The 16,404-nt window shown below is 43.3% G+C and overlaps 1 protein-coding gene across 1 annotated transcript in view; it reads right to left on the bottom strand.

The window, feature by feature from the left end:
- Positions 1-1,605: 1,605 nt before the first annotated feature.
- LOC115151955 (partitioning defective 6 homolog alpha) overlaps positions 1,606-16,404 on the bottom strand; it is a 36,005-nt gene continuing 21,206 nt past the window's right edge. The window contains exon 3 of the mRNA XM_029696336.1: positions 1,606-5,485. Within this exon, the coding sequence (XP_029552196.1) occupies positions 4,587-5,485 (899 nt within the window). The 3' untranslated portion in view covers positions 1,606-4,586. The remainder of the gene's footprint in view (positions 5,486-16,404) is intronic.

The raw sequence follows: 16,404 nt of genomic DNA, 5'->3' as shown, positions 1-16,404 counted from the left end.
TCTCACTTTTGTTTATTATCTATTTCAGTTGCTTTGGCAATGTTAACATATGTTTCCCATGCCAATAAAGCCCTTGAATTGAATTTGAGAGAGAGAGAGAGAGAGAGAGAGAGAGAGAGAGAGAGAGAGAGAGAGAGAGAGAGAGAGAGAGAGAGAGAGAGAGAGAGAGAGAGAGAGAGAGAGAATGCCAAGGTCTATTGAGAAGGAAATGAGAGTTGAAATGGGGGATCTATTCTCAAAACAAATGCCTTCATTTAAAAGGGGAAATTAGACATTACTATATCATTATTTACACCACCTGTACTGGTGCCAGAACAGAGAGAAGTCAACACAAACACAGTGGCCTGTATTACTCAAGACTTCAGGTTCTATTGAGTTTCACAATACTGTAATAATAACCATGAGAACACCTCGTTTCAGTCACAGAGCTATGAAACCTTTCAAGTACTTAGGGGAAAATACATACTGTATCATTGCTTCTTGAATAAACATTTTAACACAAAGATACAGACATTTATTATTCAGTCGGGGACATTTTAGTGTCTCAGATTTGAATGTATACTGTCATGTCCAGAATGATACATGAATGATTGCAAAAACAAAAGGATGGCAGTATCCTTTTTGCCCTTGTAAGCGCTAACTGCAGCTCAAACAGCAATAAATAAGCATCGGAAATTACTGAAATAATATGTCACAGGATATTAAATGTCTATGAGAGGGACACTGTTATATCCTCCATAATGAATAACCTGGAGGGGTTGCTGGGGGTTTGTTTTGGTAGGGGTCATGGTGGCAGTGACAGTGGTAGTAGTGTGACTCCATTTGGTTAACAGCCTTTGGAATGTTATGATAAGGGACACAAAATCACCTTTGTAAGAAGCCTGAGAGAGAGAGAGGGAGAGAATGAGAGAGGGAGAGGGAGAGAATGAGAGAGGGAGAGAATGAGAGAGAGAGAGAGAGAGAGAGGGAGAGAATGAGAGAGGGAGAGGGAGAGAATGAGAGAGAGAGAGAGAGAGGGAGAGAATGAGAGAGGGAGAGAATGAGAATGAGAGAGGGAGAGAATGAGAGAGAGAGGGAGAGAATGAGAGAGAGAGAGGGAGAGAATGAGAGGGGAGAATGAGAGAGGGAGAGAGATGGAAGAGAGGGAGGGAGGGAATGAGAGAGGGAGAGAGAAGGAGAGAGATGAGAGAGGAAGAGGGAGAGGAGGAGGAATGAGAGGAGAGGGAGGAATGAGAGAGAGAGGGAGAGAACGGAGATGAGAGAGAGAGAGAGAGAGAGAAGGGAGAGAATGAGAGAGAGGAGGGAGAGAAGATGAGGGAGAGAAGAGAGAGAGAGATGGAGAGAGGAGAGAGGAGGAGAAATGAGAGAGGGAGAGAGGGAGAGAATGGGAGAGAGGGAGGGAGAGGAGAGAGGGAGAGAAGAGAGAGAGAGAGGGAGAGAATGAGAGAGAGAGAGAATGAGAGAGAGAGAGGGAGAGAATGAGAGAGGGAGAGAATGAGAGAGAGAGAATGAGAGAGGGAGAGAATGAGAGAGGGAGGGCAAGACCACAGGTAAAGAATTCAAAGTGAATTAGCCCTATGTGACCACAAAAAAACAACATCGGAGTATTTTTTTATATTATTTTATAATAATATGTCATTTCATAATCAGCATATCTCTATACCACATTCACAGTATTGTACACCCTGACCCATCAGATTCATATAAACACTTTGTTCCTCTGTTTGGTTCCCGGTACTCAAAGAAATACAAATGTCCTCTCCGGGATTCTCATATACAAACAAAAGTACAAGAATAAGAAAAATACTCTCCATATTTTATACATTTATAAAATGTTATTTTACAAAAAAATCTCCCAGTTAATCAAAAAATCCCTTGCTTATATAATTTTTCATTTGTATTTATAGTTTCATAATTACATACATGAAAAAAGTATTCAGTACAGTATGTGGTAGCTTTTCTGTTATAGATAGCAGTTTTCTATAAGTAGATTAACAGACAATATACTGTATCTGTGAAGACAGGTGATTCTGCTGTATGTTCTACAACAGGGGTGTCAAACTCCTTCCATGGAGTGTCTGAAGGTTTTTGTGTTTTCCTTTAAATTAAGCCCTAGACAACCAGGTGTAGGGAATTCCTTACCAATTAGTGACCTTAATTCATCAACTAGGTACAAGAGAGGAGTGAAAAACCCACAGACACTCGGCCCTCCGTGGAATGAGTTTGACACCTGTGATCTTATGATGACCTCTTTCCTCGTTGAATAAATAATTGCCCCTCCCGATATTAAAGTGAGTAACTTCATTCTCAGGTTAATGAATGTATCATGCTACCTGGCTGCCACCTGGTGCAGCAGTGCCAGTGACCCATACAACTGCAGCTCTAGCAAAACAATAACAACCAGGCCACAGGAGGTCCTCGTGCTCTGCTGGTTTTGTTCTGTCTTATTGGTCAATTCAATAATCTAAGTCATCATTAAGATGGAGAGTTATTGAATTGATGTGTTATTCCAGCTGGTTCCAGAGTGAAAAAGATGACCTACAGATACATCATGTCCATGTAAAACACAATATTATCCCTCTGTTGTGGTAGGTCATCTGATGCTCCTTCTGGCTCTATAGATCACTCCAGACACAGCCCACCAACCAGCCTGGAGGTCTTGGGCATTGCTAGCTGTGAGGGCCGGCAGCTCTCCCTCCAGTCCAGTACTAACAGAGAGTCAGAGGGCCCTTGTGTTCGGGTGCAGTAAGGGTAAGAAGCAACAACAATAAGCTTGGAGTTTTGAGACTGTCTGCCTCACAGCTCTCACTGCAAGATGATACCCTTGGCCTTCAAATTAAGAGGAAATCTCTCCTCCTTCCCTCGCCATGCCCCTCAGGTTTAGATATCAAGAATGGAGTAAAGTGTATGAACAAGGTCCCAATGTGCAGAGTTGTAGGCTTTTTAAACATGAAAGGAATTTCCTTATTTTACACAACAACATGGCAGTCACAAGTGGGCCTGAAGACAGCTGGGTCTATAAGAGGCCGTGACCTTCTGGAGCAACAGCACTCCATGTTATTTCTGTTGTGTTTACTCTTTGTCAAATTTTCAGGGGAGAGAAACCTTGTCCTGAAGCAAAATGGAATTGGCTTCTTTAAAAGCAAGACAGCAAGTCTGCCAGGGAAATTCTCCTGAGTCTAATGTTTCATCCTGGGACCTCTAACGCCAGTCAACGACTGACTTAAATGAATATGAAGTCAAACCATCTGACTATGTTTTAGATGAAGAACATGTTTGGTGGCTGTGGAGTACATTAAAGGAGAAAACTGCCCATGTTGCGATAAAAAGGTGGTGTTCTCTTGAAGATGGTTCCGAGACAGAATCAATTGGATCGATATACTGCTATGATGCATCCCCATCCCCCACGCCAATGTGTAAACGCAGTTAAACGTAGGCTTCGTTTGTCACTACTGCATGTAAAAGTTAAATAAATATGATGTACATATATCACTCCTACTTCCTATACTAACACCATGATGACTAACAGTAGTGTTACATATTTTCCTATAAAAGGTTATGATATGCCATAACTGTGTGTATCAAATGGGAGTAAGGATGTTCAAGGGCTGAATAAAATGTTTAGTCCTGTCCTGTCCTGTCCTGTCCTGCCCTGCCCTGTCCTGTCCTGTCCTGTCCTGTCTTGTCCTGTCCTGTCCTGTCCTGTCCTGTGGAGGTCAGAGGGACCCTTGGATCCAAGCACACATATTGTAATAGCCTCGCTTGACTTTGTTGTGTTGTGTGTACAGTAATGCCATGACATCTTTGTGGTAACTGAGAAGAGGGAACAGGTAATGTATGTTTCGAGATGTGCTGTATGTGAATCCACTTGATGATTTCTGGACAGAGGAATGAAAGCTAGTGTATGTTAGCTAAGCAGGCTAACAACCGGCAGTGATTGTCACCGTCACAGAAGAGAACACACTGTATGGACATTGAAGCATTGCAGAATGCAGGATCAAGTAGACTAATACCATGTTGTCTCTAACACTGTGTCCACATAGATCACATGTCCCTCACAGACAGACACTCACAGTGAGATAGAGTGTGAAGTGTTGTCTGCTTCTCTTCCTGCCAGTATTCACCTTTTCACTGACACCCAATGACACTGTCTAGAATTGAAGAGAGAGGTGGTCCTGTTAGAAAGTTAAATAAAAGTGAGAAATATAAGGCGATTTGAGCGGAAAGCCATAAGGCACTTCCAGTATGGTGATGGTGACAGCCATTATCATGTGTGTTGTAGTAAGTAGGCTCTCAGGATTGACACCACACTGTCCACTGAGTTCCTTACATGATGGCTGCTAGTTCTGCAGTGTTTAGTAGCATGGAATACACATCGGATACTTTTAAGGCAAAGCCATCATCATTGCCTGCATCATTGTTGTGAGTTGTTTTCTGTAGTGAGGTAACAACTAAAATTGTTGTTTTGTGGTCAGCTAATGTTTATCATTTGTCTTGTTTTTCTCATGAGACCAATTGTGCATGTTTTGTCTTCTCTTGTTGATGTCTCCTAAACACATCAGTAAAATTAGCACTATGACAAGATTTTACATTGTTATGATGTTCCCATCCTCTCTCATGCTCTCCTGGCTGCTGCTGGTCTTGGTGGGGCTGCCGTTGTGAGTAGGAGTGGTCAGGGAGTTCAGAGAGGCCTTGCTGTCTGACAGAGAGCCCCTGCTGGGCAGGAAAATGCTCTGGGGGAGGGGCCGTTGCCCCAGTGATGAGGACAATGGAAACTCCCTGTGGCTGCCATTACCATTGGACACACAGTGGTGGGGCAGGTATGGCAGGATGTCACTCTCAATGATAAGGTCTCCATCCTCGTCGCTGTCTCCCTCCGCCACACTGTTGCTGTTGCTATAGTGACTGACACTTTGAGAGGCGGGGCTGGGGGCCAGGTCATGGGAGATGGTGGAGCCTATGAATCCAGAGGAGCTGTTCCCCCCTACCGAGACCTTGCTTCCTCGGAGAACCACGTTATTGCGCTGGTTGGCTGGCTTCACCGTCACGATCAGGTTGTGGCTGTTGGCCACCATCATGTCTGTCACCTGGTCCAGAGACTTGCCGTCCACGTCAATGCCGTTGACCTCCAGGATCTCATCGTTGACCCCCAGCAGGCCTGTGCTCTCAGCCAGGCCTCCACGCACCAGCCGGGAGATGAAGACACCAGGCACCTTCTCCACTCCCTGAGGCGTGACCCGCACGCTCACCCCGTCCCGGATATAGAAACCCAGGGGCTTGTGGGTACCGTGCTTGTGCAGGCGGACACGCCGGTGTGTCTCGGGCAGGATGTCGACATCGATGATGGAGGAGATCTGGCGGAAGTCCTGGGGATGGCCAATCATCAGGCCTGGTTTGGTCTTCTGCTGCACCGGGCGCAACCCTGCCAGACCCTTTTTCCTCCTCTGCAGGGAGTTGGTGGCAAAGACCACAGGCTCATCCATATCTACAGGACAGAGAAGCCATGTTAGAAATACACATACTGTACAATGACAAGGCAGCACCAGAGCCTCAGTTCATTCCAAATATGGATAATAAAATACAGCGAAACATGTTCTGCCGTTAAAAATAAAAGGCATCACATCCTGTCATCATGTCCCCTTCTGGTGTCGACAGCTAACCTGAAGGTAAGACATGGATTAAATGGAGTTAGTTTAGAGTGTGAAAGGTGGAGAGACATAGCACAGGTTTTAAATCTACTGTAATCTTTTCCAATGCCTCCGTCTGTCTTTCCGTGTGTAAACCGTCAATCTCAAACTCTCAGAGCAGGAAAAAGCTCACCTTTCAACTCTCAAGAAGGAAGTTTAATTTCCCTACTATATAAATACATATTGATATAGAATGCAGTGGTCTCCTGCTGTATGTTTCTTTTGGCTTTTCTGCGAGAGATTCGTTAAGATCAAATATTATGTCAACCATAGAGATCCTATGAAGTTATATACTAATTTCTATGATGTCAACAATCTGAGCTGAGTGTAGGATTTCCAAAAACATTGAGTCTCTATTCCACACTGTTTTCATAGTTACGATTCCCAATGCCCTCTATCCCACTTCTCCTTTCCACTCCACCTCTATCTCCCTGTCTCTCTCACTCACATCTTCCCTGTGCTGATTGAGAGCAGAGGTTGCTGGCAACAGGAGAACAGTATTTCAGAACCTGCCACATAGACAGACGGAGACGGTCGGAGAGATGGAGCAGGGCTGCTGGGGTAGGTGTAAGGACACAGTGAGGATTTCCATAACTCTCTCTCAGCCCCTACTGAGGGGTCAGAGGTTGTGAAGCAGAATCAGTTTACATAGCAGGCAGATGAATCACAGGTTCAGTACCCACTGCTAAGATGAAATAGACCAGGCAGCCTAGATCCATCATCACACACACCTCTGGCGACATATAGAAAGTCATGTTTTTAGTGCTAGCAGGCAGGTAGCAGCATGGGGAGAAACCACTCAAGGCTCAGGTCTAATGACAAGCCACGCTCGCTGCGGAAGAGATAATATTTGTAGTTATTTTTAAACTGCGGAGAAGGGTGTGCTATGTGAACCTGTTCCTCAGAGAGATATGTCTAGATGTTACTCTGGTGGGCGGAGACTAACGCGGGGAGACTTCAAACCGTTCTATCTCAAACCGTTCTATACCAACACGTCTCCTGCGCCACTAGGGGCCCTGATAACTCTAGACCACTTTTATTCATCCCACAGAAACGCAGACAAGGCGCTCCCTCACCCTCCCTTAGGCAAATCAGACTATGACTTTATTTTCCTGCTTCCTGTTAACAAACAAAATCTCCAAACAGGAAGTACCAGTGGAGTGCTCAATACGGAAGTGGTCTGATGAAGCTAGTACAGACTGAGATATGTTCCGAGATTCATCCCATAGCATTGATGAGTTTACCACATCAGTCACAGGCTTCATCAATAAGTGCATAGACGACATACCCCCCACAGTGGCTATACTATATGTGTTGTAGATATGTGGTAGTAGAGTAGTGGCCTGAGGGCACACACTTAATGTGTTGTGAAATCTGTTATGAATGTATTGTAATGTTTTTAAAATTGTATAACTGCTTTCATTTTCTTGGAACCCAGGAAGAGTAGCTGCTGCTAAATACGAACGTATCCAAACCAAAAACCATGGATAATAGGGAATATCTTCGCTGGGCTAAAGGCTAGAGCTACCGCTTACAAAGAACAGGACACGGACATGGACACATACAAAAAAGCTTGCTAGGACCTCCGATGACACATCAAACATGCAAAATTGACAATATAGGAGGAAGGTGGAATCCTATTACACCGGCTCTGACGTTGGTCGGATGTTGCAGGGCTTGCAGACGATAATGGATCACAAAGGGAAACCCAGCCTTGAGATGCCCAGTAATGCAAATAACACAACAATTACATACTTAACGCTGCTGGGTCATGCAGCAAGACAATCTAAACCACACAAACAAGTTTACATAAAAATAGCTAAAAAGCAACACATTTGAAGTTTTGTAATAGCCTAGTCAAAGTCCAGACCTAATCCCTATTGAGATGTTGTGGCAGGATGTGAAACGAGCAGTTCATGTTTGAAAACCCATAACTGTCGCTGAGTTAAAGCAGTTCTGCATGGAAGAGTGGGACAAAATTCCTCCACAGTGATGTGAGAGACTGATCAACAACTACAGGAAGTATTTGGTTGCAGTCATTGCAGGTAAAGTTGGCAAAACCAGTTATTGAGTGTAAGGGGGCAATTACTTTTTCACAAAGAGGAATTGGGTGTTGCATAATTTAAATAAAGTAAGCATTCATTTGTTTTGTTATTTGTAAACGCAGGTCCCTTTATCTAATATTAGGTTTTGGTTGAAGATCTGACAACATTCACTATAAAAATATGCAAAAATCAGAAAGGGGGAAAATACTTTTTCACAGCACTATATATATATATATATATATATATAGTGCTGTGAAAAAGTATTTTGTGAAAAAGTATTTTCCCCCTTTCTGATTTTTGCATATTTTTATAGTATATATATATATATATATATATATATATATATATATATATATATATATATATATATATATATATATATATATACACATATATATACACATACACACACACACAGTTGAAGTCAGAAGTTTACATACACTTAGGTTGGAGTCATTAAAACTCATTTTTCAACCACTCCACAAATTTCTTGTTAACAAACTATAGTTTTGGCAAGTTGGTTAGGACATCTACTTTGTGCATGACACAAGTCATTTTTCCAATAATTGTTTACAGACAGATTATTTCACTTATAATTTACTGTATCACAATTCCAGTGGGTCAGAAGTTTACATACACTAAGTTGACTGTGTCTTTAAACAGCTTAGAAAATTCCAGAAAATGATGTCATGGCTTTAGAAGCTTCTGATAGGCTAATTTACATAATTTGAGTCAATTGGAGGTGTACCTGTGGATGTATTTCAAGGCCTACCTTCAAACTCAGCGCCTCTTTGCTTGACATCATGGGAAAATCAAAAGAAATCAGCCAAGACCTCAGAAAATAAATTGTAGACCTCCACAAGTCTGGTTCATTCTTGGGAGCAATTTCCAAATGCCTGAAGGTACCACGTTCATCTGTACAAACAATAGTACGCAAGTATAAACACCATGGGACCACGCAGCCGTCATACCGCTCAGGAAGGAGATGTGTTCTGTCTCCTTGAGATGAACGTACTTTGGTGCGAAAAGTAAAACAAGTCCTATATCGACATAACCTGAAAGGCCGCTCAGCAAGGAAGAAGCCACTGCTCCAAAACCGGCATAAAAAAGCAAGACTGTGGTTTGCAACTGCACATGGGGACAGAGATCGTACTTTTTGAGAAATGTCCTCTGGTCTGATGAAACAAAAATAGAACTGTTTTGCCATAATGACCATCGTTATGTTTGGAGGAAAAAGGGGGAGGCTTGCAAGCCGAAGAACACCATCCCAGCTGTGAAGCACGGAGGTGGCAGGATCATGTTGTGGCGGTGCTTTGCTGCAGGAGGGACTGGTGCACTTCACAAAATAGATGGCATCATGAGGGATGAAAATAATGTGGATACATTAAAGCAACATCTCAAGACATCAGTCAGGACGTTAAAGCTTGGTCGCAAATGGGTCTTCCAAATGGACAATGAACCCAAGCATACTTCCAAAGTTGTGGCAAAATGGCTTAAGGACAACAAAGTCAAGGTATTGGAGTGGCCATCACAAAGCCCTGACCTCAATTCTATAGAAAATTTGTGGGCAGAACTGAAAAAGCATGTGCGAGCAAGGAGGCCTACAAACCTGACTCAGTTACACCAGCTCTGTCAGGAGGAATGGGCCAAAAATCACCCAACTTATTGTGGGAAGCTTGTGGAAGGCTACCCACAACGTTTGACCCAAGTTAAACAATTTTAAAGGCAATGCTACCAAATACTAATTGAGTGTATGTAAATTTCTGACCCACTGGGAATGTGGTGAAAGAAATAAAAGCTGAAATAAATCATTCTCTCTACTATTATTCTGACATTTCACATTCTTAAAATAAAGTGGTGATCCTAACTGACCTAAAACAGGGAATTTGTACTAGGATTAAATGTCAGGAATTGTGAAAAACTGAGTTTAAATGTATTTGGCTAAGGTGTATGTAAACTTCTGACTTCAACTGTGTGTGTGTATATATATATATATATAATATAGTGTATAATATGCATATTTATATTGTATTATACAGGGCACATTTGGAAAAGAGACCTAAGTCTCAATGTCTTCCCTGTTAAAATAAAGGTTCCAAGAGGGCCAAATCCCAGTATCTCCCATCATCTAATTTACATCACTTTGCATGGCACAACACATTAACACAAAAGGCATATAACTTCTCACGCATTCTCAAAACTGTATGGTAGGAGCGCAACCCTGTGTCGCTCCTGTGTCGCTCCTCTTTGAACTGAATAACAGAATAACACTGTTTCCCTGTAAAAAAAGAATCCAGAGCAATACAATAAAACATATCAAAATTGGTAACTCTTTATGAACACCTGAAACAATCCTTCACACCTCCAATGGTGTCCGTGCTCCCAGGGTTCTGCGGGAACTTCCCGCCTCGGACAAAGCCACAGATGAGGTGTGTTTGACCTCTATGATAGCCCACAGATGAGGTGTGTTTGACCTCTATGATAGCCCACAGATGAGGTGTGTTTGACCTCTGTGATAGCCCACAGATGAGGTGTGTTTGACCTCTATGATAGCCCACAGATGAGGTGTGTTTGACCTCTGTGATAGCCCACAGATGAGGTGTGTTTGACCTCTGTGATAGCCCACAGATGAGGTGTGTTTGACCTCTGTGATAGCCCACAGATGGTCAGCCATCCAAACAATGTCATAAATCGTGATTGAGTCATCGCGCTGGGCCTCGTCCCCAGCAAGTCGCTAGACATATCTTCATCATCGTTCACATTTGTTCATTCTCTCTATTTTTCAACAACACACACACACACACACACACACACACACACACACACACTGTACACACACACTTTCACACGCTGTTCTTCATCATTATCATCACCACCACCACCACCATCATCATTATCTATTCTGAGAGCTAACTTTACCCTGCCTTTATGTACATATCTACCTCAAATACCTCTTACCCCTTCACAATGATCTGGTACTGGTACTCCAAATACCTCGTACCCCTTCACAATGATCTGGTACTGGTACTCCAAATACCTCGTACCCCTTCACAATGATCTGGTACTGGTACTCCAAATACCTCGTACCCCTTCACAATGATCTGGTACTGGTACTCCAAATACCTCGTACCCCTTCACAATGATCTGGTACTGGTACTCCAAATACTTCGTACCCCTTCACAATGATCTGGTACTGGTACTCCAAATACCTCGTACCCCTTCACAATGATCTGGTACTGGTACTCCCTGTATATAGCTTAATTATTGTGTATTTTATTCCTAGTGCTACCATTAAAACAATTTAACTGCATTGTTGGGAAGGGCTCGTAAGAAAGTATTTCACAGTAAAGTTGTATTCAGCCTATGTGAATAATAAAATTTGATGTGGTTATGAGGAGCACTGTCTGCTGAGTGGGTGAAAAACAGGAAGTCATCAACACCTCAGTGAGGCCATGAAGAAAGAAGAGAGACCTTTTCCCACTCCGGCGGTATGATTTTACTGCCTGTTTGCTTATACTTTTGGGAGGTCAGTGTACGACCACTATATATCATAAAGCACGCAGTGGATATGATCCTCTTGATACCGTTATAAAGTCACATTCAACACGGTGGCTGCTAGCCTAGCAGTTAAGGGCGTTGGGCCAGTAAGCAAAAGGTTACTGGTTTGAATCCCTGAGCTGACTAGGTGAAAAAACTGCCGATGTGCCCTTCAACAAGGCACTTAACCCTAACACACTGAGGCTATAGGCTAGTCACTGCAAAGAGGTTTTATGGATGACAACATTAAACAGATTTGACCAAAGCCACAGGCTGTTGTATGGCGGGATAAAAGGGAGATTTGATGTATCTCCAGGCTCAACTAGAGGGCATGAGACATAATGAGCAGGTGACTGACTGGCCAGACTAGTGGTGATCCCTGACCTCAACACTAAGAAGTGAAAACAATCATCTGCTCACCAACAGAAAATCTCTTCCAACGTGGAGAGTAGACCGAAAACCCACTGCATTCACTGTATGTGTATTAAATAGATATTTATATGTTCCTATACTATGTGAATTTGCAGTTATGAAAAGCATGTGTGTGGTATAGTTGACATTTCTTTGTTTGTTTGAGTTCATAACATATATGTTTGTGTGTGTCTGTCTGTTTGTGTGTGTCTGTCTGTTTGTAAGTGTCTGTCTGTTTGTGAGTGTCTGTCTGTTTGTGAGTGGTCCACACAGAGCTGTAGCCTGCCCTGTTTCCCTCCCTGTCACCTCCATTAGGCTTATTGTCTGGACCCCCACAAAGAGCAAAGCAGCCTCTGTTATTAAACCCACTCAGGGGCTGGAGGAGGCGGGCGGGAGGGAGAGCCCATCCGGAGAGCACATGGGGGGAGGACTGGAAATGAACCAGCCAGACTGGCGTGACAGCCAGGCACCCAGGAGGAGGGGTAGGCTGGGGGCCGAGGTTACAGACTAGGGGGGTTGGGTCTGCTCAACGATCTAGCTGTCAATAAAAATGAAAAAAAAAGTCAGCAGTTCAGGGAGACCTTCTGAATGATGCTTCCTGTCCACATCATCCCCACAGAGAGAATGCCAGAGTTCATTACAATGGTCTGTTAAAGAGTCTGGACAGAACGGCTAACACACAGAGACGTGCAGGTTAACGGAGTAGGTTATTGACAGCATGACCTTGTCTACTGTCTATAGAGAAAAGAAGGAAACGTCTGAAATGCTACTAGAGAAAACCCTGGACATAAAAACAGCTGGAGCTAGACTCACTTCCCTACTAAATCCATTACCCCCTTTTTCTTATTATCAATCTCTGCTTCTCTTTCCCTTGTGTCTCTGTGATTGTGTTTGTACACAGTGTAAGCATTGCACGCCCAGGGATCTGTGTGGTCTATGAGCACGTCTACACTGTTCCAGTATTATTGACCAACTGGGCTATAATGTGGTTTAACGGTGAGTGAGATCAGAGGCTAATGTGCAGAGTGGCTAGCTACAGAGATACTGTCTCCCTAGTGTGTGTGTGTGTGTGTGTGTGTGTGTGTGTGTGTGTGTGTGTGCGTGTGCGTGCATTAGTGCTGATATAAGAAGGATCCATTGAAACCATCCCTTCACCCGGTCCTGTAAAATATAAATAACACACACAAAACATGTACACATGTCTAGGTATGCCTGTATGGCAGAGCCTGTATTGCACACTGACAGTCTGGAACATCTATAAAGTTGTCCTCTCCCCTGCCCTGTCTCCACCCTCTGGTGAGGGGTTGTGGGAGTCTCCAACATAAAGAATTGATGACGAATACCAAATATGCTTCCCTCACTAGATGAAATGAATCAACTACCCTCCTCTCTAGATCATGTGATCTCTGTAGGCTACGGCATGAATCACCTGAATCATGTTATACACTACATTACTGCAGCACAGGAGCCAGTAAATGCCTGTTAATGAAATGAATAACCAGCATCAGGAGGTCAACTCAGTTCTGAAGCACTGCCGGCTGACATCTTACATAACCTTGAGCATGTTGAGTTTAATACAATGATGGTTTGTAACAATGCTGGTATCATAAGGTGAGATGCTGATTCAAAACTAGGCAGTCATTGGATTTAAACACTGGGAAGAAAGGCTGAGGTGGGAGTGGTCAGCAGCACTGGGCCTCAGGAGAGGACATTGAAATGAAGTCAGCAGTGGAGGGATGGGCTTTTACAATGAACAAAATTATAAACGCAACATGCAACAATTTCAAAGATTTTACTGAGTTACAGGTCATATACGGAAATCAGTTCATTTAAATATATGAAATTAGGCTAATCTATGGATTTCGCATGACTAAGAATACAGATATGCATTTGTTGGTCACCGAAAAAAAAAAGGTAGGGGCGTGGATTAGAAAACCAGTCAGTATCTGGTGTGACCATTTGCCTCATGCAGCGCAACACATCTCCTTCACATATCAGGCTTGTGGCCTGTGGAATGTTGTCCCACTCCAATGGCTGTGTGAAGTTGCTGGATATTGGTGGAAACTGTAACACCCCAGTTTCTCCGATCAGGAGCATCCTAAACATGCTCAATGGGTGACATGTCTGGTGAGTATTCAGGCCATGGAAGAACTGGGACATATACAGCTTCCAGAAACTGTATACAGATCCTTGTGACATGGGGCCGTGCATTATCATGCTGAAACATGAGGTGATGGCGGCGGACGAATGGCATAACAATGGGCCTCAGGATCTCGTCACAGTGCATTCAAATTGCCATTGATAAAATGAAATTGTGTTATTTTTCCGTAGTTTATGTCTGCCCATACCATAATCCCACCACCACCATGGAGCACTCTGTTCACAACGTTGACATCAGCAAACAGTTCGCCCACACAACGCCATACAAGCTGTCTGCCATGTGCCCGGTACCGTTTAAACCGGGATTGCACACTTCTCCAGCGTGTCAGGTCAAGACCCTGGTGAGGACGACAAGCACACCCAGATCAGCTTCCCTGAGACAGTTTCTGACAGTTTGTGCAGAAATTCTTTGGTTGTGCAAACCCACAGTTTCATCAGCTGTCCAGTGGCTGGTCTCAGACGATCCTGCAGGTGAAGAAGCCGGATGTGAAGGTCCTGGGCTGGCGTGGTTACACGTGTTCTGCGGTTGTGAGGCTAGTTGGACGTACAGCCAAATTCTCTAAAACGATGTTGGAGGTAGAGAAATTAACATTCCATTCTCTAGCAACAGTTCTGGCAGTCAGCATGCCAATTGCACGCTCCCTCAAAACTTGAGACATCTGTGGGATTGTGTTTAGTGACAAAACTGCACATTTTAGAGTGGCCTTTTATTGTTCCCAGCACAAGGCGCACCTGTGTAATGGTCATGCTGTTTAATCAGCTTCTTGATATGCCACACCTGTCAGGTGGATGGATTATCTTGGAAAATGAGAAATGCTTACTAACAGGGATACAAACAAAATGTGTACACAACATTTGAGAGAAATAAGCCTTTTCTGTGTATGGAAAATTTCGGGAATATTTTATTACGTCTCATGAAATATGGGACCAACACTTTATATGTTGCGTTTATATTTTTGTTCAGTATAGTATTCATGACTACCAGAATTGAAAATAACTATAATAGAGCCAGTTGTCTGCAGCCTACAGACATAGAGCCTCTCAGGCCTCTCTCCCACTGGACCTATCAGACAAGCCCCTCTCAGACTCACAAACAGAGGACACGGAGGAATGGGTATGAGATGCAGAGGGAGGGAGGGAGAGACAGACAGACAGCTTTTACCATCAATTTGCCTCCTGCCCATAGTCTATAGTGACAGGTCCGTTTATGCTGCCATTCATGCTAACCTTGGAGGGGGTCCCGAGAGAACTCACTGTTGGTCTCCACAGAGAGGTGTGTGTATTAAGTATCGATGGGTATAGAGTGAACATCTGTCTCTCTGCTCTGCCATAAACAACCCTCCCTCAACGTGAGCAAGACAAAGGAGCTGATGGTGGACTACAGGAAAAGGTGGGCTGAACACGCCCCCGTTCCCATCGACGGGGCTGTAGTGGAGCGGGTCGACAGCTTCAAGTTCCTCAGTGTCCACATCACTAAGGACCTATCATGGTCCAAACACACCATCACAGTCATGAAGAGGGCACGACAGCGCCTCTTCCTCCTCAGGAATATATTTGGCATGGGACCTCAGATCCTCAAAAAGTTCTACAGCTGCACCATTGAGAGCATCCTGACTGGTTGCATCAACGCTTGGTATGGCAACTGCTCGGCCTCCGACCGCAAGGCGCTACAGACACATACATACTGACCCCACACACACACACACACACACACACACACACACACACACGGAAAAAGTACCCAATTGTCATACTTGAATAACAGTAAAGATACTTTCATAGAAAATGACTCATGTAAAAGTGAAAGTCAACCAGTAAAAACACTACTTGAGTAAAAGTATTTGGTTTTAAATATACTTCAGTATATATAAAAAAAATCAAATTCCTTACATTAAGCAAACCAGATGGCACCATTTTCGTGTTTTGATTTACAGATATCCAGGGGCATAATTTACAAAACAAAGCATGTGTTTAGTGATTCTGCCAGATCAGAGGCAGTTGACCAGGGATGTTCTCTTGATAAGTTGCGTGAATTAGACCAAATTCCTCTCTTGCTAAGCATTCAAAATGTTTGGTACCCTTGTGCAGTATATAACCTTGTTGTTGTTATTTTATTGTGTTACTATTACTTTTCCGTTAGCTTGTTTAGCAAACGTTTCTTACTTACTTTGTAAAAAATCTGCATTGTTGGTTAAGGGCTCGTAAGTAAGCATTTCACGGTAAGGTTGTATTCGGGCACGTGACAAATACATTTTGATTTGATTACGCTGCCTTTTCAAATAGAATAGGGTGAAAAAGGCACTTGAACTGGTTTAGTTTGCCTCCATCTTGATACAATCCCTTCTTGTCTATAGTTCAGAAAGACATGCTATTTTAGAGTATGCTAGCTTATTGACAGTGTTACACCTCTGTATCACGTGTTATTGCAGTGTTCCAGCTTATTGGCTGTGAGTTTGCACTTCATAATGTTGTGTTATTGCAGAGTGGAACAGCTTATTGACTGTGTATTTATACATCACTATGACAGGTTATTACAGAATGACAGATCTCATTGGTTGGCTGCT

The sequence above is a fragment of the Salmo trutta genome, chromosome 17 (assembly GCF_901001165.1).
Source record: "Salmo trutta chromosome 17, fSalTru1.1, whole genome shotgun sequence".
In the NCBI taxonomy this organism is placed as follows: domain Eukaryota; kingdom Metazoa; phylum Chordata; class Actinopteri; order Salmoniformes; family Salmonidae; genus Salmo; species Salmo trutta.
This window is presented reverse-complemented; position numbering and strand designations above follow the sequence as displayed.